The sequence below is a fragment of the Seriola dumerili genome, unplaced genomic scaffold (assembly GCF_002260705.1).
Source record: "Seriola dumerili isolate Sdu_G_001 unplaced genomic scaffold, Sdu_1.0 BDQW01000138.1, whole genome shotgun sequence".
NCBI lineage: Eukaryota > Metazoa > Chordata > Actinopteri > Carangiformes > Carangidae > Seriola > Seriola dumerili.
In genome coordinates, this window is record NW_019174393.1 from 4,974,699 (window position 1) to 4,998,112 (window position 23,414).

Sequence of the window (23,414 nt, forward strand, 5' to 3'; positions counted from 1 at the left end):
CTCTCTCTCTCTCTCTCTCTCTCTCTCTCTCTCTCTCTCTCTCTCTCTCTCTGTGCCGTCTCTTCACAGCCACAACACCAAGACAACATCGTGGCTGGACCCGAGGCTAGCCAAGAAGGCAAAGCCGCCCGAGGAATGCAAAGAGGATGGTGAGTGCCGCGTCTCTATCTTCTGTTTTCTCCTCCACTTTCGCTCATTCATTTTAATTACTTAAGTTGCCAACAGCGTTTATTATTTATTAAGATTTCGGGCTTGCCTGTTGATCTACGGAGAAGCACAGTGCGATGGTTTCATCCGAGACTTCACTTCATTGAAGGAGCATTTAGTGATTTTTTTTATTTTTTATTTTTGTGTGCCACTGGAGGATTTCTATTTATGAGGAGTTACACGGTGGCAATGTTCATATGTGTGTCAGGCCTTGGCTGCTGTGAATAGGAAGTCCCGTGATGTGTGCTTAAAAGCCCAGGTCCACAGGGACTGGAGGTTACAAAGACTTCTTTATTCTCAGCTGAGAGAGATGTGGAGTGTCCTTCACCAGCCCACACACACATACACACACACACACACACACACACACACACAGCAAAAAGAAAGGAGAGGGATGAATGTCAATGCAGCAGGCGTTTTATAGACGAGCATACATATATACGAGTGTGTCATCTATCTCTTTCGGCCTCACCCTCCCTCCCAACTTCCCCATCCGTCTTTCCTTTTTGTGTGCAACCGAGAGGAGATTTATCGCCTGAGTTATAGACAGGGAGGTGGTGGAGCTGGGGAGGAGGACTGGAGTTGGAGATGGACACAGACAACAAATGAGAGATGACTGTCACTTTTCTTTTTTAGTGTATGTCTGTGTGTGCGTGTCGGTTGGTATATGGTCATGGTGGGTGTCTGTGTGTATATTCCTGGTCAACACATAACCACAGGGATAGAGTTTCTCTAAAAATACATCCAGCACTCAGACACGTACGCATGCAGCGAGAGGGACAGACAAACAAGTCAACTTGGGTCAAACTGTGTTTTTAATTTCCCTCTCTGGATTTGTTGACTCGTGTGCCAGCTCTGTGGGACGTTACGACAGTGTGGTGAGTAGGGCTGCAACAAATATTGTTTCTATTATCAAAAAATAGAAAAATACTTTTTGATGACTTGTTGGGCCTAGAAAATGTGACAAAATAGTACAAATAATGTCCATCACACGGTCCCAGACTGAAAGGTGATGCCTTCTGACTGCTCGTGTAGTGTGAGCAACAGTCTACAGCCTAAGAATATTCAATTTCCAATATAAAACAAAGTTGGTTGGTCCAGACTGAAATATCTCAACAGCTATACGTTCATGGTCCCCAAAGAACGAATCCTCATGACTTTGGTGATCCCCTGACTTCGCCTGTAGCGCCTCCATGAAGCTAACATTCGTGGTTTTGAGTGAAACGTCTCAACATCGATCGGATAAATTGCCAAGATATTTGACACGCACATTCATGTTCCTTGCTAATTAGCAAATGTTAGCATACTAACACGCCAAAGAACGATGCTGAACAGGGTAATTGCTGCACCTACTAAACATCAGCATGTTAGCATGTTTGTTGTTAGCATTTAGCTCCAGGCTCAGCTAGGTACAGCCTCACAGAGCTGCTAGCATGGCTGTACGCTCTTTGTTTGTTGTTGCTTGTTGTTGGTTAAACGGCATTTATCTCATTTTTATAGATCATCTAGACCATCAAGTGAACAGAAAGTTCAACCATATAAAGCTGAGAGGATGTCAGTGTGAGAAATACAGTTAGCTTGAAGATATTTTCCAAACCTGCAGATAACGAGTTTCCTACCTTGGTGTGGATAATATAAATGTGAAGCGATATTGACTCCAGCCAGACAGAGTGAGAGAGGGAGGACTGGTACCTGCTCTGAAAACATTTGCACTGTGCGCGCCAGCATTGAACATGGGGATTGCTTTGCTAACACCTTACCCATTTTATCCTCCCCACAGAAATTGCCATCCTGATCTTGCATTTCACTCACAAGATTTCCTGTCTGGTTTCTGAACGTCTCCCCGTTCCCTCTCAATCTTTACAGTAAAGATCTCCAAGGTGATGAGATGACACAGGGACACAAAGACAGAGACGCCTGTGAGGAGTCCGTCAAAATGTGATTGCACTTTTACCTCCCGCATTTCTAATCCTATTTACCCACTTAGGACGGTCGCAAGAGGAGATGTGCTGATGTTTGTGAGGACGGTTATTGATCTCGTCGGGGCGAGTCATCCAGTTAGTTAGTCCCAGCTGTGGGGATCATGGTCGCAGCGTGCTGCAGCTCTTGCACGTTGCGATTGTTGGCCGAGTTTGAGCAAGTTCATGACAGTCATTTTGTTTGTTTGTTTGTTGTTGCTCGCCTCTTTTGTGCAAATTGTTGCGTAAATTAACAAGGCAAGCTGCTTTTGACGAATCCCTGCTTCTTTGATAGATTCATATTCATGTCATCATAGAGATTCAGCGGTTTGTTAGCGACATCACTAATCACACTGCATTCTTAGTTATCCTTGAGTGTGTTGTGTGCAGGATTTTCTTCTTTTTGACTGTCAGCGCTAAAAGATCCGTGTGTGTCGGGGGGAATGGTAATTATGACGAAGGTGTCTGATGTTTTTAGGTTTCAGAAATTTAGTTTGTTTCCAGCTGAAGGGGGTTTGTGTAAGCGGCCATATGAGAAGTGTGTTGTTCACTCCAAACATCTACAGCCTGGTGGCACCCACCAACCCCTGGGAGCTGAGCTGTTAGGGAGAGAAAAGCTGCCTCTGTAAATTTGATATTGATTGGTAGAAAAGGTAGGGGTGTGTGTTTGTGGGTGGGTGTATAAGTGTATGTGTGGGTATATATGTGTGTGTGTGTGTGTGTGTGTGTGTGCGTGCGTGTGTGCGTCCACGTTTTTGAACCATGCTCTGATAAGCGCTAACAGGATCGCAGGGTGGAATCTGTGAGCTGTGACGGGACAACAGGCTGAGAGGAGGAGGAAGAGAAGGACAGTATTAAGTGGGACTATATGCGTATGCAGGGAAACACACACACACACACACACACACACACACACACACACACACAGTAAAGAATAGATGAAGAAGAAGTTTGTTGGTCCTTGACTTAAGGAAAAGTGGCAAAGGTAAAGACACTTGATAATTAGTCTTGTATACAGGATTGTACTTGGATTTTACTTGAAAGTCAGTGATAAAATGTAGTTGAGTAGGATCGTACTGATTTATTACAACTTATGGTTGTTATGGTTACAGTTAATTACTGCCTGCTAATTGAGACTGAACAAAGACCAGTGTCCTCAGATGCTCAGACAGGTTGTGAAAAAGCCAACACTTTATTCTGATTATGTGAATTACTTTTTTACTTTTTTGATAACTTCATAAAAATGAGGCCCACGTTGTAATACAGTGGATTTATTGTATTTACTGATGCAATAAGCTGCACTTAGAAAACACTGTAGTTGTTAGAAGTGGAGCTAATTTTACCTGCTTTATTTACTGTTTGGTGGCCTACTTAAATAAAAATATCTAGTAGTATTATCAGCACAATGCACTGGCCCCTGTTAGTTATACACTGCTATATATTATATGATTAGTTAGTTATTGCTGAGGCCTTAATGTGTAATTGGCGTTTTACTGTTGTGGAGGTCAAGCTCATCTTTACTCCTTCATACAGTGTTGGGTAGTTTGATCTTTAGCAGAGCGTGATATTCAATCAGCTGATCATATGTTTTGTATTTAAAGCAACTGGCTGTGAGGTAAATGCAGTGGAGCAGACGTATAGAACAGCATCAAAAACAAACAAAAAAAGGAAATACTTACTTATACCTGAGTAAATGTTTTCACCGCTGGTAAAGACAGCTTGTTCGCTCTTATGTTTAAAGTCAGCTGCAACACATACAAACCAGATTCTGTCAAACTATGCAGGGAAATGTGTGTTTCGCTTCCCCGCGTTCAAAGAGGCGTCGGCTCCAGTGAAGACTGAGCAGTTGACATCACTGGCGCCTTGTAGTTACATAACTCACTCTGTATTTCTCTCCCTCTCTGCCTCTGTCTTTCTCACCTCCTCTCTCTACCTCCGTATCCATCTTTGTCCCCCTTCCCTCCTACACTCCCTCCTGTCCTGCTGTCTCTTCTTTTTGTTTTGCTAGACGAAAAGAACTAGGACAGGCTCTTTACAGAACCTCGCTGTTTGCTTTAAACACTGTCACCCTCTTAAAGTTTTTTTATTTTATTTTATTTTTTGTTTTTTGTTTTTTTTCTGTCCTGCCAAATATTTGTTTCCTGGGGGAAAAAAAGAAGCTGAGGGGTCTTGCTGTTGTCTCACTTGATTCTTTACGTATTCAGCCTGTTTCTTCGCCTCAGGTGTGCCAACGCAGGTAGCGAGAATCCCCCTGACAAGTGAATTAAAAAGCAGACAAAACTGTAAGATGTTGCTCGTCACTATTTCAGCATGTTTCATCAGAAGACAGCGTGTCCTATCCAGAGAGGCTGAGCACATACAACACAGGAATGTACAGTATATGAATATAGACAGATAGGGTTGGGATTATGACGGCGGTGATGCTCAGGTTTGAAGGATTGAAATCGTATTAGAGCGCTTCTTTGTCTTTCACCTCTGTGGATCCCAGCAGACGCCACTCGTGTGCATGCAGGGAGCAGCAGACCTAGACATGGATTACATTCTGGTCACGTGAGGAGCTTCACGGACAAAGAGACAAAGTTCTTATCGTCTCTTGCAGACGAGCTCACGCTCCTTTTTTCTCCTCTCCCCTGGGGAAGTAGCAGAGCTGGTGTTTTATTCGTTTTCTCACGTCCTGTGCAAGTGTGTATGCGAGTTTGTGTGTGTGTGTGTGTGTGTGTTTGTGATTCTCCATCACTTGTGTCCAGATTGGATGCTCCTCCGGCATCTCGCTCTGTTGTCCTGTCAGTCCCGCTCAGTGGGGCCGTGCAGGTAGATTTTTATGGGACACAGGTAGTTTTTTTTTTTTTCNGTGTGTGTGTGTGTGTGTGTGTGTATGAGCCTCAAAGTAAGTGAGCTGATACGCTAAGTAGAACTGGGCAATAAATCAATATAGTATTGATAGTGATCTTTATATTTACTGTGGTCGTTCAGTCTGGGTTACGGTTTCAAAATTTTTCCTTTTGTCTTCAAACCTCATGAAAAGATTCATATTATTGTTGCCCGTGTTTCCAAAGCTTGATATAGTTTATTCCTCTGTGTGTGTTCTCCAGAACACTATTTAAAACACACAAACGAGCACTGTGTGATCTGGTACTTCTCCATGGTGAACCGGGGCACTGTAGTTTATTTTGAATTAATCCCACATTCACTGTCCCGCTGCTGGAAATACTCACCAGAGCACCAACTGTGTATCAATCCACAGCTAAGAAATAGTCCCTAACCACTTCAGCATTTAGTCCTGTTTGAGTAACGTGCTACAAATTTCACAGTTTTAAGAAAATGACTGAGGCTTCATTTCAGAATTAAAGTGCCATGTTTTTAAAGCTCAGGGTAAAGAAGTATTGAGAAATAGACGAACACATTGTCTGCTTTTCATTTTTGATTATTACAGAAATATAAAACCTCACCAGCCTTATCTTTTAGATGATGGCTCATTTTATGTATTTAAATGTTCATTCTCTATAAACAGTAACAGGAACAGAAAATCATTCGAGTCACATATTCACATTGCCAACTGTTTTGTGAAGGTTTGCTTGAGCACTAAGTGATTCCCAGATGATAGTTATATTTGTATCCCACTGCTAATTCCCATGTAGTTATTTTTGCTGTAACTGGTTTCTCAACTGAATTTTCAGACCATGTGTCATGTATCACTGTGGTTATGTCGATACGCCCTAAAAACAAAAGGAAGACTGTAGAAAATGATTATTTCCCAGAGCACAAGCAGACATATTCAGCAGACAGCTTGTGGTGTTTCATTTTAATATTATAAAAAATCAATAGCAAGCAGTAAATATTTACATTTGAAAAGTTAAACCTTGATTTTTTTGTCAAATGTAGTCTAGTTTTATTTTTAGTCAGTGTTTGACTCAGATCAGTCTTTTTTTACATTTGTACTTGTCTGTTTGGAGTCTAATTGAGTTAGAAATTATTTGAATCAAATTAACCTTAATACATAATTTTATCTAATCAACAGCATCCAGAAGCCTATTACAAAATTAGCTACTTTACATAATTATCCAGTTTAACGACCAACAAAAAGGTCTAGCGAAGTAGCACTTTGCCCTGACCCCACTGGGACGAGCAGGGGTTTCAGTCGAGTAACAGCTGAGTAGAAGAAGAAGAGCTGTACTGTAAGAGCTAGACAAATAAACCCGAACTCTGGAGTCAAAAGAGGAGAGAAGAAGTGCCGGATCCCAGTTCAGTTCATCTCTTCCTGTCACAGGAAAAGTCCAGATGAGCTACGAGCTTGTGATTTTTTTTTTTTTTTTTTTTTTTTTTGTGAGACAAATACCAGTGGGACTTTGTCGAAGGGGGAATTTAAGCACGTGGATTTCTCCTCACAGCACAGGTGCATTGAACAGAAAAACAACTTGTGGCTCATTGAAATGGAGCCTAATACACCAGAGGAGAAAATTGTTGCCAGCAAGTGACACAATTAACTAATTAGTTGTCAACGCCAGGAGGATGTTGCATTGACTTTTCCTGTCACAGTAGAGATGTATTGGTTTGTTAATAATCTTCTAAAAGACTTGAATCAAGAATCTTTTCCACAGTGAAAAGAAAATGGACCCGTATCATAGTGTCGGACAAAGATTGAGAACAAGATTTTATTAGAACCATCTCACTGAGTGTGACATGTAGTGCAGACTGTTGTGAGTGTATAGGGGCCCTGAGTCTTACTTTAGGTAAGTTGCAAGTCTATCGCTCTGTGCATTACCCCACTCTTGTTATTTTGGATCACACTTCCTAGTTTGGGTAGCAACATTTGTCAGCAGCCCAGTGACTCTGACACAGGATAACTGTGCCCTGCTGGTCCAGAATCTGTTCCTTAAACAGCCAGCAACTGTCATACCAGCCCCTTCATCCAGTGAGACTGAGGCAGGTAAATTACCCATCTTGAGATTTTCTCTGCCAAGTCATGTTTACCCGTCAACCAGCTCAGCTAGGCTCAAAAAATATATTGGTGTCTGTGTGCTCGCCTGTGTGCACAGTGTCCCTGTCTTTATACAACTTTGTCAACTGTGCTTTTGATTGTGACAGGCAGGGTAGTGATTATCAGTACAAAAAGTGGAAAGTGTTTTCCTTGCTGAGTTTATGAATTATAGGTTATAGTGGTTGCGGAAATATTGAGGCTGAGTTCATCAGCAATCTCCAGTCCTCTTTGAAAATTACGACTGAGTAACAAACTGTCCTTTCAGCTCTGTTTATATGTAAGAGTTTGTTCCTGAGGAAAATACCAACACTGATAAGGATTTAAAAAGATTGAAGATTCAGAAAGAGCATTATCAGTCACTGTGTTGACTGCACGTCACAAGGTTAGCTGAGGTTTCCACCACAAACATTTCTGCTAATCGTCACAGTGGACCTGGCCGCCTGGAAAATGATCAAATAAATGGCTTAATTTTTCTGTAAACACCACTTTAAACATGGTGGGAATTGGATTCACAGGTGGTCCCGGTGTATTAATGTGGAGTTAAGCAGAGGGTTTAGTCCCTGCTACAGAAACACATCATCTAATACCTTATTTCACAAGGTGAGGTGAGGCTGTTTGTTTTATGATAACAGCTCAACAGTCAAAGGATCGAACAGGACAAATTATAATCTTAACAGATAAAGAATAAATGCAACAGTTCTCATCTTCCAAATAATAAATGCTGATGTTTTTTTTTCTTTCTGTTATTCAGTATTGTGTTGTTAGTTATTTGGACTCAAATGTAGCATAAGAATCTTTATCGCAATCAACAAGAGATTAAGATTTTGTTGTTGTAGTTGTAATCCTTGTTTTTGTTTTGTAATGGCCAACATTTCTCTGCAGTAGCCACTCAGTGTGCTTACATTTAGTAATTACCTCTTTAGATAGTGGTTTTAATTGTTAGGGGTGGAGTCCGCCATTCCTGTGCTAGATTCAAAGGGCCTACGGAAGAACAAGAGATTGACAGGAAATGATGCAGCATGTCATCCAGTGTTACTGTTCTGCTGTCAGCCTCTCCTACAGCTGTGTCAGAGTTCATTAGTAATAAGTTACTGCTTATGCAACAAAAAAAAAAAAGCATCTACAAAACAAGACAACAGTTGCTTTTTTTTGTCAGCGGATCAATTTAAACTATTCCAGAGAAGGAGCATCTGTTGCACCTCCAACTCCAAAGCAAGGTAACCAACTTTACTGTCTCTGCTGTTGTGTGGAAAATGACATAAAAATGAAGTCGCGTTTGCTCAAGTCATGATGGAAAAACACTTATTATTGAAAGCGATCTTTGTTAAAAATAATGTGAGTTTGTTTGGCTGCACTGTAAACGGACTGTACAAACGTTTATACAAATAGGAATCATGCAGTTGTGTTTTCTGCAGTTCCCTTTCCTGATGTAATATAAGAACTCTGGGAACTGAAAATGTATAGCCCAAAGGGAATTTTGCCTCATGGGTTTAAATCCTTTTATTTGAGTATATATCTGTGAATTCAATGACATTTCAGAAAGAAAAACCGAGATCATTAAGGCCAGTAATGTAACTTTGTCTGTGGTGGCATTTCAGAGACTTTCCAGCTGAAGTTTGAGGTTTAGATAATTGAGGTTAGACTGTTGAGACTGTTGTAGCTGAGTCTCTACCTCAGCAAACCAAACTAGAAGCTTATATATTGTATATCTCTTCGGAGTGTGAGCTGCTAATTGTGTGTTCTCAAATTGGAGTTGGATTTTGTGCCCACACTGACCAGCAGAAACTTTCATTAATCACCTTGTGGGAATTTTTTCGCAGTAGCCTGAAAAGTGACATGATAAATGAACACCAGTGCAGTGCAGTATCCAGTAGGAGAGGACTTTAATTTTTGGTGACTACTAAAGGCTGAAGGTGCTGAAAACGTTTCAGTTCAGCTGGTTTGCTTCTCAAAAGATGGAAGAAAAGAAAGAATTGGAAAAGGAATCAGGACATGTGTAAATCCCCGGGGTGTCTCAGGGATGTGGGGTTTGCTTCCATGTTCCACAGACCAAATCAGAAAAAGCAGAATAAAAAATGTACAAGCTTGTGCACATGAAAGTTCACTTCAAAAAAGGCCTTTTTTCTGTTAGACTGAGTATGAGAACATGAGATGAGAGGATACTGTAGGAAGGAAGACGCAGAAGTGGAAAGAGAGCAGAAGAAGATGAAGGAGGAGGGGAAATAAGGTGAAGCAGAAAGAGAGAAATATTATTGAGTGGTGCTTGAGGTGAGAAAATACGGGGAAGATGCCAGGATGCCTCCTGCTGGTAGTAAGTGGCCCTCCACCTGTGAATGGAGGAATGGATGTGGTGGCATGACTAGAGGTTGCAAACATTGTTCCACTCGCCTCAGGTCTCCTTCACAAGAGCTCCTACCTGAACAATTCACACCAGCTTGATATTTCCTTCCTGGACGCATGCAGGACGGCACTGATAAGCTTTATACAGTATGGCAAACAAACAAACACACACACACACACACTCTCTCCCTCCTTGTCCCAGGGAGTTAGCACTCCATTGCAGGCTGCTGACAGAGAGGTTATAGATGGCACTCAGTGGAGCCAGACAAAAGAGCGAGCAAAGAGACAATCCGCCTAAGTTCAGCATTTATCAGCAGCACGCTGCTCAGTGAAAGTAACAGCACTTCAGTGTGTGTGTGTGTGTGTGTGTGTGTGTGTGTGTGTGTGTGTGTGTGTGTGTGTGTTTGTGTATGCATGTGGGGCACTGCAGATATGACACCACAGGTACACCTTCTGCCGAACAGCGGCCACTGTGGCCACAAGAGAAAAGTCAAAGAGAGCAGTGATATCTAATACACAGAAATATCTATGTAACGTTAGCTAACATTAGTTAGCATTAGCCACCACAACCATCACTGCCTCTGAATTCAAGAGATAATTGCAGTCCATTACAACAAAGTGATAAGAGTGAGGATGTTTAACTTTTGAAAGATGTTGCACATTCATTCACGCTGAATAAAAAGTCGAATTCATGATTTTGAGCTTCATGAACTTCTGGTTTGACCAGTGTCTTATGACAATGTTAGCTAATGGCTATAGTATAGCTAACAATGTTAGCTAATGTCAGCAAATTTACAAAAAATTGATGTGTAATTTATATTTCTGGGTCAGTTCACTGATTTACTGTATCTCTGACGGTGCTACTTCTATGCTAAGTTTTAGCGTTTACTGTTAGCTTTAAGTTGTAGCTTTTGTAGGTTTTAAGCATGTAGCTAGAGCCAGGAGCCGATTAGCTTAGCTTAACAGAAAGATTGGACGCAGGGAGAAGAGGCTAGTCTGGCTCCATCCAAAGTTTAAAACACAATAAGCTGAGCAGAGTCTATAAAGTTCATGAATGAACAGCAGTAGAGATGCTTGAAGGCATTTCTTAGCTTTAGAAGAGGACCTGTACCCCCACCCGCACACCCCCTCGCTCCCCCGCGCACCCCCGGTCGCTGCCTCCAGTCCTTCTCTGGGTTGAGCTATCACATTTGGCTTAAGCTCCATACTTAACAGACTGATATGAGCGTGGTATCAGTCCTCTCATCTAACTCTTGCCAGAAAGGCGACTAAGCATATTTCTCAAAATGATGATCTAGGAACGGAGTGACATGAAGCCCAACAGGGGAAAGAAACACCAGTACTCTGGCAACTATCTCAGGTGATCTCACTTTTCCTCCAACTAAAGATGTTTAGATAATCTGCTTGGCTTCTTCCCAACTTCCCAACTCTGATCATCTGACCGCTCTCGTTTCATAACAGATGAGGATGATGATGATGGCTTAAGTCACACGATTATCCTTTAAGTGTGTTGTGCAGCTTGATTTGTAGGGTTTCATTTATCTTGTTACTGAGAGCGGAGTCATTCCTGGCGTCCTGCAGTTCTTTCAGCGGACATTGTAGTAGAAAAGCTTTTAATTAGAAGACTGCTGAGATTCACGACAGCCCTTTGATCTCCTGTATGTGTGTGTGTGTGTTTGTGCATATGCAAAATGACACAGAGGGTGTGTGTGTGTGTGTGTGTGTGTGAAGTAAAGTAAGTAACATAATGTGTGTGTGTTTATATGTGCATGTGTGTAAAGGTGAGAACATGAAAAGCTCTCTTTCATATTTAATGAGTGGAGATGGGGCTAAGGAATGTTGCAGTGTTCACAGGAGGTATTCCCGTGGGCTGTCAACCTGCTCGCAGCACTCTGTTATATCACTCACAACTGTGTGTGTGTGTGTGTGTGTGTGTGTGTGGAAAGTAACCATTTTAGTGAGTGTACAGGCAAAAAATAGTGCATCCTACTGAAAATTTAATAATTTGTTTTGAGGGGATGGGGGCAGGGGTTGAGGGAAGCATATGGCACGTGCATGAGCATTGCACCAGCATTGTTTAGATATTTCTGCTCTGCGTGGGAGGACTGGGAGGGATGGGAGTATGCACAGCACTCTGTTGAGTCTGTAAACTAGGCCAAGGAATAATAATACATGTATGCAATGACCATACAGAACAGTATCTGTGGTGTACGGCTCTTGAAATGTGTTTCTCTCGAGCTGCAGCCGTGCCCCTCAACCAGCCGCAGGGTCTTAGGGAGCATGAGGCGCTGTAGCGCTCCCTCTGGTTGCTTCCTCTTCTGATTAGGAAGCATTTTCTCTGCTGTTATCTCCGCTCTCATCCTGATTAACTTCGCATTGTCACTAATCAAAGCTTGTGTGATTCTCAGCAGAGCTGTACTGGAACACACTGTCCCCAAGCTCTGTGCTAGATTCAGCTAGATTCATGCTGTTTTAACAAGAGCCTCTCTCACTATGTACCCAACTTGGTTTTGAATGATCATGCTATTATGCTAAAACACTAGAGTCTACATGTGGGAATATGCTTTAAATGCTAATTGTTCATTTCCTGAAAAGCAAAAGGGGGAAGTCTTTGTAGACATGTTTTTAAGAGATGTGAAAACTTTGAAAGTCCAGTCCAGTGTTACTGGCGACTGTCAGGGGTTTGAAGGGGGAAAAAAGCAGCATGTTCTTCAGTACAATTCACATACAGAAAGAGGCTGAGAGAGCAGAGATATTTGTGTCTTTGCATTCATACAGAACTTTGAAGAGGTTAGAGGCCACTTTGAAAATGCTAAGTTAAACCTCTTAACTCTGTCTGCAGATCATTTTTAGCCAGGCAAGCAGAATGGCTCTAGGTGTGTCAGTGTTGGTTGGTCCAGACTGAAATGTCTGAACAAATGTTTGATGGATTACCAAGAAAGTTGTGGCAGACATTCATGCCCCTCTCAAGAAGGGAATCCATTCATACATTTTTGAATATTCCTGTTAGAAATTGTGAGGGAATTTTCCGTCATGACGTCTATTCTGTTTCACTACGACATCAAGAGTAGCAATTTGAGATTAAGATAAAATCTCTTGCGTCTCCAGAATAAACTCGACCAAAGGGCACCTCGGCTTCTGAGGCTATCAAAGGCACAACGGAACCAAACTTTATCGACAAACACAGACTCGTTATCTTTTCTTGGTTACACCAAAGTGAACATTTTTCAACAACCTCAGGTTTAACCTCACTGTGGGTCCTATCTAGCCGGGGCCCATCCCAGATTTGCCCTGGAAACAGCCCCTGTTACGATGGTGCTGTGGGGGTTAATAAACGCACGCCACTTTTCTCTCAAATTAACCAACCAACCGCTCTCACTGACATTTAACTTAACTTGGCAGCATAATAATATTACACTGAGTCAAGCCAGACTCAAGTTGGCTGAACTTCTCTCTCTTTTTCTGCTCAATTTAATCATAATTTAATCATTTATCAATTTTGATTAATTAAAATGTGCACAGACAAATTGTACAAAATGCACACAGCTTCTCCATGGTCCTGTCAAACAAAGACGCGGCAAAGCAAGAGCAAAGGAAAAACTTTAAATTTGCTCTTACCAGTCGGAGTTCTACTGGGATTCTACCGTCAATGCCAATTTGTGATGGAAAAATCTTGTGAGCTGCTGGAATAAGTTTCGGGAGACTCAGATGTCTTAAGCAAGAAGCACTTCATTGATGTTCGATGCATCGAGGAGAAGAAGCGTGATGAGCAGTACAGTCAACATTTTGACCAGTAATGCGCCAAATCTCTCTGAAGCTGTTCTCTGGAGGGGCGTATTTAAACCCTGAATCCTCACATGGCACAAGCTCATACATGTGTGAAGACTATTGCATCCATAAATCTTACCTAGCGCACACTGTAAATCACAATTACCTCTATTCCACTAAGAGAGACTAACTGAGACACAGGCAGTTTGTTAATAATACTAATAGTAAATGACCTGTGTGCATCAGTTCCCTGAATAAGAGGATACAGACTAAATGAAAGAGAAAAGACTTAATGACAGAAAATTCCCTCACAGAAATGAAAATTGTTGTCGAATTTGAAGTAATTTGGTTTAGTAGATGGTAATGTGAGTTTATGAAGTATTCCTGTGGTGAATTCATCCAGGATCCTTGTGTGGAGAGTTCACAACACATGACTAAGAACAGAGGGCAACGTTTGGAGGACTTTCCGCATCTGTTCTTTAGACCTGTGTGGAAGTTTGATGTTGATAACTGCTTTGAAAAAAAATGAGGAAAAGGTTTTTCAAGAGAAAGTATTTGATATATTTAATAGATATCATGAAGGAGTCCCGGTTAGTGGCATAATACATGTCATAACAGCACCAGTTATTATTTACTAATGTTTTACTCAAGTTTCTTTAAAGGTCCCATATTGTATAAAGGTAGATTTAAATGTCTTTTTTTGATTATAAAACAGGTCTAAGTTCTATATTAATACTGTGAAAGTATCCAAGTGCTCAGTCCACAGAAACTGAGCTTTGAAACAAGCCGTCAGGACTGCTGTAACTTTGTGATGTCACAACAAAGCAGTTGCCGCTCTCAGCCTCTCTGCTGATTGGCTCACCTACCTGTTGTTACTAGAGCTCCAGAGAGAAGCCTGAGAGAGGAGATGTAAAACGACATGGAGATGGTTTTTGGTTCTTCAGACAACAAATATATCTTCTGATTGATCAACACTTCAAATAAAAAGTGTCAAATATGGGACCTTTAAGGGTAGTAGTGAAAACTGCTTCTCTGTTTCATGTCATTGTGCACACTTGACAATTTTGCCCTTTAAAAAGCCATTTGAAAGCACAGTTCAAGCTCTGACATTCATACTTTGTTATGTGTCATCCAAATTCTTCTCATGACAGTAGCGGTGCTTGATCTGTCTGTCATTTGTCGGTAACTGACTGTCATGTGTTATTTGACAGTAATTGCACTCAGTCTTTGGCTTGTAACGTTCGGAGTTAAGCTGTTACACACCAACAGAAATATCTGCCAATTGATAATGTGAGCGTTCGACACCCTGAGAGTTTGTGCTTGTTCTAGCTCGAGCTGTTAATCTATGCAAAGTTCCCACATCAAAACACAACATTTACAGCATGGAGAAGATGCGGGGCATAAATATTTAACCGATTAAAATTCAGCCACTAGATCTCTCAATATTTGGTGTTATTTTGCAACTTTTTTTCTTAGAGAGGGATGCATTTGATGCACGGCATTAAAGAGCCAGTAGCCTCTTTAAATCAATCAATGTGACAAGCTGCTGAGAAAACACACAGTCGTGTTTTTTTTATCCCATGTCTTGTCGCTATCAAATTTTTATAAAAGATGAGATTTCACAAGCCTGAACATGCGGCCTGCTTAGAAAGAACAGCAGTCCCTCCAGTTAACATGTTACTGCACCATCAAAATCCTGGTAATCGCCGACAGTAAAGTAACTAATTCTGTCACAAAGGTGTTCTCATGCAAGATCAATACGCTGCTGCAAGATCACAGAATAAATAAGCCTTTCATTATTGTTGTCTCACTGCTGTTTTGTTTTTCGTTTTTTTATTACAGAGCTTCCGTACGGCTGGGAGAAAATCGATGACCCCATTTACGGCAGCTACTATGTCGAGTAAGTTGGGTACATCTTTAATATGTAATGGCTTGCTTTTGATTTCCAATGTAGCCCGCTGGTGCTGTATTAATCATATTTATTAGGAGCAGTCTGGCGCTGCAGCCAGGAAGCGGTTGCTCCCTTTGTCTGCCTGCTGACGGCTCTCTGTTTGTTTGCAGGGGGGGGGGGTATTTGTCTGTGTGTGCTTATCCATATTTCTGTGTTATCACTGCGTCTCAAGCACTCATAGCGCATCTATATCTGTAGATTAGCTCATGAGCTGAAATCTCTTTTTAAACATTCTGCATGCCTCTTCATCCACATCCACGACCGTGTATCTACACTGCCACTGCTGCAGGAGCCTGTCCTCTCTATTGAACTGCATCTCCCCTCATGTTCAGAGGTGTCATTTCTTTGGCTGGATGCTCTCCACTCTGGGGCAGAGGGACGAGGCTCTATTTTTAGACAGTGGGGGGGGGGGTCATTTGGCTTGACTTTGCTTAAGAAAACCTTCCAGAATGACACTTGACTAACACACCGCCTTACATACTGCAGTCCCCCCTCTCTCTCTCTCTCTCTCTCTCTTATTGTGCCGATTCGCCGTCATGTAAATAACATGAAAGAAGTTGTCAGACCTTGAAATTATGTAACTATGTAAAAAATATACTGGAGCTGTTTTGTAATTATCAGTGTCATACTGGGGTGTTCATTAAAAGATAAGGAGAGGAGAGAAAGATGGTGTGTGTGTGTGTGTGTGTGTGTGTGTGTGTGTGTGTGTGTGGGTGTGTGTGTGTGTGTGTGTGTGTGTGTGTGTGTGTGTGTGTGAGAGAGTGCACAATGCAGTCTCTAAGAGTGAGGGGAAGTATCTAATGATGACTAATTATTTCACACTGGCAAATTACAGTATTTGTAGTCGTTGACTATCTTCCCTCTTGCAAACTAAATTAAGAACGACGTGGGACGTTAAAGGAAATCACTGTTTCATGTGCAGGTTTCCTCCCAGTCATTGATTCACATAATTCTGGTTATGAGATGGAAGAAAAGCTCAGAATCAGTCGTTTGTTCTTTTATACTCAGCGAAGTCATTCTGCAGCTCTGTTACATAATGTGGGGACCGGCCATTTAATTAATCATCACAGCAATAGCTGCTGCAAGTGATTTTTTAGATCTGATCTCTGCCGAGAGGGAGGGCTAAGTGAAGTTACAGCAGGACATCGTGAAATCTGAAAATCTCCTGTTTGTTTTTTTTGTTTTGTTTTGTTTTGTTTTTCTTCATCATCGTAGTCATATAAATAGAAGGACCCAGTTTGAGAACCCAGTCCTGGAGGCTAAGAGGAGACTCCAGCAGCAGCAGCAGATGCAAAGCCAGGGTCTGTCCTCACTGCCCCTTCCCACCATCTACAGAGGTAAGACCACCTCACTGGTGTCTGGGCTTTTGAACAACAAACCCAGGTGATTTCTCGCGATTTGTACTCATGCTCATAATCTATCTGTATCTTTGTAGACAATAATCACTATAGCTCAGTCGGTTGTATATGAATAATGAGTATTATGTTGTTAACTCTTCCAGTTCCCTGTCAGAAATAGTGTCTCTGAACTACTTTTATTTGCCTTCTTAAGTCTCTCATTAGCTTCAGATAGTATATTCAATTTGATATATATAGATTTGTCACGCTTTTTTTGTTTGTTTGATTATAACCAGAGCTGTTTAAAAGTAAATAAACATATATTTTTGGTGGATTATTCATTTAGAATTGGGGTTTACCTCAGAGTATCCACTCACAAAATGCATTAATTACAGCTCTGAAAGTGTCTAATGAGTAACACAAATTAACACAAATTAATTTCAATAGCTGGAGTGAATTCTTCATACGAATCAATGAAGGTTTAAGTACAGTGTCGTGCATATGACTGTGGGCTTACAAGACACCACAGACGAGCAGGATCCGGAAAGCTGCTTGAATATTTTCAACTAAATTAAAGACGATTTGAAAACCTTCTTGATACTTTGGAAAATTAAATCAGCCATCTTGCTTTGTTTTCCAGGCTTGTGAGAAAATAAAAACAAACTTATGAAACACATGAAAAATTCAATAACCATTCCAATTTTTGATCATGTGTCAACTGAAATATTTTGGTGTATTGTTGATCTGTTCAACACCAAACAAAACAGGACTCACGCAGGGAACAGGACTGTTACGGCGATTGAACGTAGGATGCAGCAGTCAGTTCACTCGCCTGTGTTTTGTTGGGACTGATAATAACACTTGTCGGTCATATAACTGCTGCACTTCCCAAGTGAACATGTGGGCTTGAATGTGATTCACTGTTTTGTTTAATGACTGGTTTGTTGCTGCCTGATTCCAGTGCTCACTCTGCAGCAGCCATAGCAGTAGGATGTACTGCTAGAAAAAGACTGTCTGGACTGGTGAAGTGGAGGTTTGTTTCCGTAGTAACGTAGTAGTCCACCGCTCTGAGACGAGAGCCTGTCTCCGTGGTTACACTCTGTGTACATTCCAGTGAGGCTCTCTCTCCTCCCTCTCCCCACCTCCTCCCTCCTACTCCTCCTCCTCCTCCTTTTTTCTCTCCAAACTTTGATGCCAGTGGAGGATGTCAGCCCCTGTGCCACCCTCCCCAGATCCCCCCTCGCGCAGGTCGGCCCAGTGCCCGAGCGCTGCCACAGCCTCGGCGACCTCTCCCGCTCGCCAACTCTGGGTCGCAGGGCCGCCACATACACTACGTCCTCCTCCGCCGACGTCTCCCCACTGAGGCGCGTTCTGACTCGGCGGATGAATATGTGCCCCCACCACCAGCACCAGCACCAGCAGCAGCAGCAGCAACATCAGCCACTTCACACCTCCGCCTGCGCTGTGGTGCTAGAGCAGCCTGTCTGTAGCCCCCTCTCCCTGTGGCACTTTGTCAGTAAGTAGGCCAAGAGAGAAGCAGAGGAGGCTGACTGTCGTTCTCATGGCTGCCTGCGCTCGTTTGACTTACTGTAAGCATGCTAGCTCGTAAGCAAGCTTTTCCCTTAAGACAGTTGAGGGATTTGTGTGACGAACGTGTACCATGACATGTCTTATCGGCTGGCAGAGGCAGGCACAGAGTGTAATCACTCAGTCTGTGTCTGGACCAGTGACGGCAAACAAAGGATGTTAACTAGCACACTAGCCACGTCTCCTCTCCGAGGTGAAAAGATGGGGGACTTGGTTAAGTGTGACTAAGCTTGTTGGCTGAGATCCTCTCATTCCTACACAAGGCGCTTCTCCTCCAGACGTCTCCCAGCTCTCCCTCCTCCAGAAATCTCCCAGTTCTCCCTTTAACCCTCCCAAGCATCCTCTCTTGGACCTGATCCCCAATTGACAGCATGTCATTTGCCATATTTTGCTGCTTCTTTGGTAGCCTCGGGGCGGGACTGAAGACCTGCACCACTGATGCTCTCTGCACCCCTTCTGCCCACCGCCGTGTTTTTGGGGGTGCCAGGAGGGATTTCTTATTTTTTACTTTGCACTGGAGCCAAAACTGTTGAACCACACCTGCATCTGTCAGCACCACCAGCCTCACCTCTGTCCAAGTTTGCTGTTTTGCAGTTAAGATCATACCCTGCCAGTTTTCCTGTGGCTACACCCATATCTTACTGGATAAGCTTTACCCATGCCCCCACCCTGTGAGCACTGCCCCGCACCAGGTCCTTTCAGTCTTTGCTATAAAGCCTATTAAGTATTGATGTTTCCACCTGGTTAATTTGCGCATCTATGTGTCCTTTATAGAGAAGCCGCTGTTCACGCGGGACCCCACTCAGCTGAAAGGCAGTTTCTTGTCCACGTCACTCCAAAAGAGCAACATGGGCTTCGGCTTCACTATTATCGGAGGCGACGAGCCCGACGAATTCCTCCAGGTCAAGAGCGTCATCCCCGATGGGCCTGCTGCAGCTGACGGAAAGATGGCCACAGGTAAGCGTCAGACTGAGTGTCAAATGCAACCGGGGACCTTTATTTAACCAGGAAAGATCTTTATATACCTGACAGGGTAAAATACTTAACACATGAGCCTCATGAGAACACACAGAGTCAGTGAGCAAGCGTCACGTGTAGGACAACAAACTAAGGTCGTACAGTTCAGATACTTGTATTTACACATAACAAACACATAATTTTCAGCAGGTCATGTATCGCTGTGAATGTCAGCAAACAGTTAGATGTGGCTTTGGTCCATTTATCGGTATACAGCTAAAAAAAAATGCATATGCAGTTTATTCAGAGATGTATTTAACTTCCTCTTTAAGACGAAATGACCAAAAGTGCAGTTTCCCCATTCACGCACACTTACCAATAATGCAAATTCGGTGTATGCGTGTGTGTTTGCAGGTGCAGCTTGCCAAGCTTGCACTATTCCTCCATAAACGTGTGTGTACGGGCGCGCACCGACTGCAGAGTTTTGTTCTTCCATTAATCATGAAAGGGACTTTGAGCACAATAACTCCTGGTTGTGGCCACATGGGGGTGGGACTGCAGCATATATGCACTGATACACATACACACACACGCACACACACACACACACACACACACACACACACATATACACAGTAACTCTGAGACAGACCAGCTGTAGTAAAGGTCAAGGGAAAAGAAGTAGCAGGTTTTGTCACTGCTCTCTGCATGCAATGATGTTTCTATCTGTAAACGCCGGAGCAAACACTGAGGTTGTAGTGCTCATTTATCACAGGAAGTGCGCTGCTGAGGGACGTTCCTCTTTAGTAAAGCGAGTACTCTTCTTCAAAATACACTTGACTGGTTATGTTACCTTGTGGTTGTGTTAACTTCTCTCAGAACATTGGGTCAAATGTCTTCTTTTTTTTTTTTTTATGCCTTGGCGGCGCTGACAGCTGTGGCCTCAGGCATTATGTTTGCAGGTTGTCCGTCCATCCGTATCTCATTGACACTTGGAGAGAATTTCTTTCTTATTTTGCACAAACATTCACTTGGACTCCAGGAGTCGATTGTAGCGAGGTCAAGGGGTCAAGGTTACTGTGATCTCATGTCAGCCCCGTTCTTGTGGATGCGATACATCTGGAGGGAATTTCATTACACGCGCCACAAACATCGACTCGAACTCAAGGATGAACAGATTAGAATTTAACGGGCAAAGGTCAAAGGTCGAGATCACTGTGACCGCACAAAGCCCATTTGTAGCCATAACTCACAAAGTCTTCACAACATATCTTATGAGTCTGGAGAGACATGGATGTAAAGTGCAACATGACTGCTTGGTGGAAACATACAACCACAAGGCAGTAGTTCCAGTTTATAAAAGTGTGGATGCAGCAGTCCACAATAGAGCCGTTGATGACTAATAAAGCTTCTCCTGACTATACTGCATATGAAACACCCCCCCCCCCCCCCCCCCCCCCCCCCCCGCCCTCTCTTTTGTCGTGTACACTCTCCCCAGAAATAATTAAGAAATCCCTCCCACTTCTCTATTTCCTCACCTCCTGTCTCCACGCCGCCACTATCTCCCATCAGCTCATCTCCGTCTCTGCCTCGCCATCCTCCCACCAAGCCACCAACCCACAAACCCACCCCCACCCCCCACCCCCCCTGCCTCCCCAGACTTTGTGTCCTACTTCTGCAGTGGCAGAGCGAGCACGATCACAGAGCCCACACTAAGGAAACCCAGGCCTGCAGAGGTGTGAAATTCCCAACTCCACATAGATAATTTGTGTGGCTTTCTCCTGCGTGACCCCTCCTGGCTGTCTCCACGACGTGATTACACAACCAGGGAGAACATGTTCAAACACTTATTATTATTATTAAGTTTCTGATGTATAACAGCTCCAACACATGCAGTGCAGTTATGTAGAAATGTACTGTTTTTCATAGAATTAAATTTTTTGTAGGATTTATTTTTGTCTGTAGAGGAAATGTGTGTGTTGGGTTCATTAGCCATGATATTTTTGTGGAATACAGAGCAAAGAGCGGAAGTGGAGAGGCTTAATTTGGATGCCAGAGGCAGTGTTTAATGAAAAATCAAGTGGGTTTGTTAGTACAGTATGCTTCAGACTGGGGAGTCTTAACTGCTGCAACACTCATTGAGCACCAGAGGGTTACTCTGCTCAACTGTGTCCATACACTACAATGTGTGTTCATCTCAGATAAGACACTGAAAAAAGACATTTTTACTGATCCAGTGTCAATTTATTCAATTTATTATACATTCTTCATCAAGAGCACCTATAAAAACACACAACTGAAATGAACTAATGTGTAAATTGAAGGTTTAGCTTAGCTCAGGGTAAATCTTAAAAAGCCAAATTTCAATATAGAGTGATTACATTAGAATTTTTCAATAATAATTCTTAGTTCTTTTGGAAACAGTTGGTCCTTGATTTCAGACAGAGGTGCAGAAGAGTGTGATATTATACTCTGAATGTGCTAATCAGGACTTTATTGTTAATATAACCTTCAACACCACAAATTCATGCAGCTAGTTAACAATATGCTCCTCAGCCTCAGAAGAAACACAAGGTTATTACTGTCTGTCACAAGCTAGTTAGCAGCACATGCTAAAGATCATTACTTAATAAAATGCGCACACCCTGCTGAGAATCTAAACTGCTCTGTTGCTGCGGCCTCGTCTTCTCGGCGGGGCCACCGAGACCTCTCATTACGTCCGCAGACTCTTGAACGCACCATTAGCCGGAGATGAATATGTCATAAGGAATATGCAAGGGCGGGACACTGAAAGATGAAGTGGCCGCTGCGAGCGTGGGCCTTGGTCCCAGCGAGGTGTGGTGTTTACAGTTAAGGTCAGTGTGATTTACAGTATACAAGGGACCTGCAGGAGGTTGTATAATGGTTGGAGAGACGGCTCTTTGGTGGCCATGAGTGTCTCTTTGTCTCGGCCCTCTCTCTCTGTTGATGTGTCCATTTATCTTCCCTTTCATCCACGCTTCTGTTTGTGACCATATGTGTTTACTAAGGGTCCTTTTAGCCAAATTACAAAAGCCCTATAGTACCCAGCCTTGTCTAGTTTTGAAATCTCTGTCACTTGGATGTGATTTGTGGTGCTCACAGCACTTACTGCGAATTAACAGCAGAATGTCAGAGAAACAGTGGCTCTAGTTACTCTTTATAATCCTCAGACCTCACTGAGAGCTTTCATAGAAACTACTTTCTCCTGAAGAAATGCTAATACCTGTTGACAGACAGCTCTGTAGATTATCCCAAGCAGTACCTGGGCGTTGAGAACCCTCGAGGGGTCACAGCGTGAATCTGAGAGTTGCAAGATGTTAACAGGATAGCAAAGACGAACATTTTTTTCTTGTAAAATACTCTTCCGAAAAATGACTGAAATTAAACATGAGAATGTTAAAATCCCTGTCTGCTTGAAATCTGTTGTAATTTTTTGAAACCATGGACAGAGAAAAGATTCGGCTGTTTGTTGCTACAGGTTTCTGTTTTTGCTTTGTTGCTTTAGAAATACAGGAGAGGCAGAACTCGATACTGAATGTATATACAACATGAGCGGGTAAAAATTCCTCTTTGCTCAAGGTGCTCACAGTTCATAGAAATGCGTAACTACTGATAAGGAGTCGTGAGTGAAATTTGGATCACAAGCCAAAGAGCTAATCCACAATAACAGGAGCGATCTGTCTTGAAACAGATGTTGCTCTTGAGTCTTTCAGACGTAATTTTGTAAATGCTCTGACCACAGCAAACAGAAGTCCTTTCATCTCCACTGTATTCTGATGCTGAGCTGTCTGCAAGCGTCAGGAACTGATACTATATCTCAAAATCTGTAAAACAAACTGATGCCCTCCGTCTCTCTCTCTCTCTCTCTCTCTCTCTCTCTCTCTCTCTCTCTCTCCATTTCCTCCCTGGTCATAAAGAATGAGAGATATGGGCATGGCAAGGGCACCACGAGGTCAGGATACCATCATTTGTTTTCTGCCAGTGTGCTCAACTATTGATTCTGACACCAGCGCTCAAGGCAAATGTCGGCCGAGTTTACCCGGATTAATTAAAAATTCCCTCACGTCAAGCTGCCTCGAGATGTGAGCTCGCTCCGCCGGTACTGCCAGAGCGTTAAAACTTGGAGCGCTTGTCCGCAACACAGTTTACAATGAGAGAGAGAGACTATTTCTGTGATATCTTAAAGGTCCCGTCTTCTGTAAAGTGATATTTCCATCTCGTGCTTGATTATAAAGCAGGTCTTGGTTCTATATTAATACTGTGAAAGTATCAAAGTGCTCAGTCCACAGAGAAATGCACACAGCCTGTAT

The 23,414-nt window shown here is 42.7% G+C and overlaps 1 protein-coding gene across 1 annotated transcript in view; it reads left to right on the forward strand.

The window, feature by feature from the left end:
• magi2 (membrane associated guanylate kinase, WW and PDZ domain containing 2) overlaps positions 1-23,414 on the forward strand; it is a 215,526-nt gene that overhangs the window by 152,089 nt on the left and 40,023 nt on the right. The window contains 4 exon segments of the mRNA XM_022749101.1: positions 70-149; positions 15,094-15,151; positions 16,418-16,483; positions 18,803-19,083. Coding sequence (XP_022604822.1) covers positions 70-149; positions 15,094-15,151; positions 16,418-16,483; positions 18,803-19,083 — 485 coding nt within the window.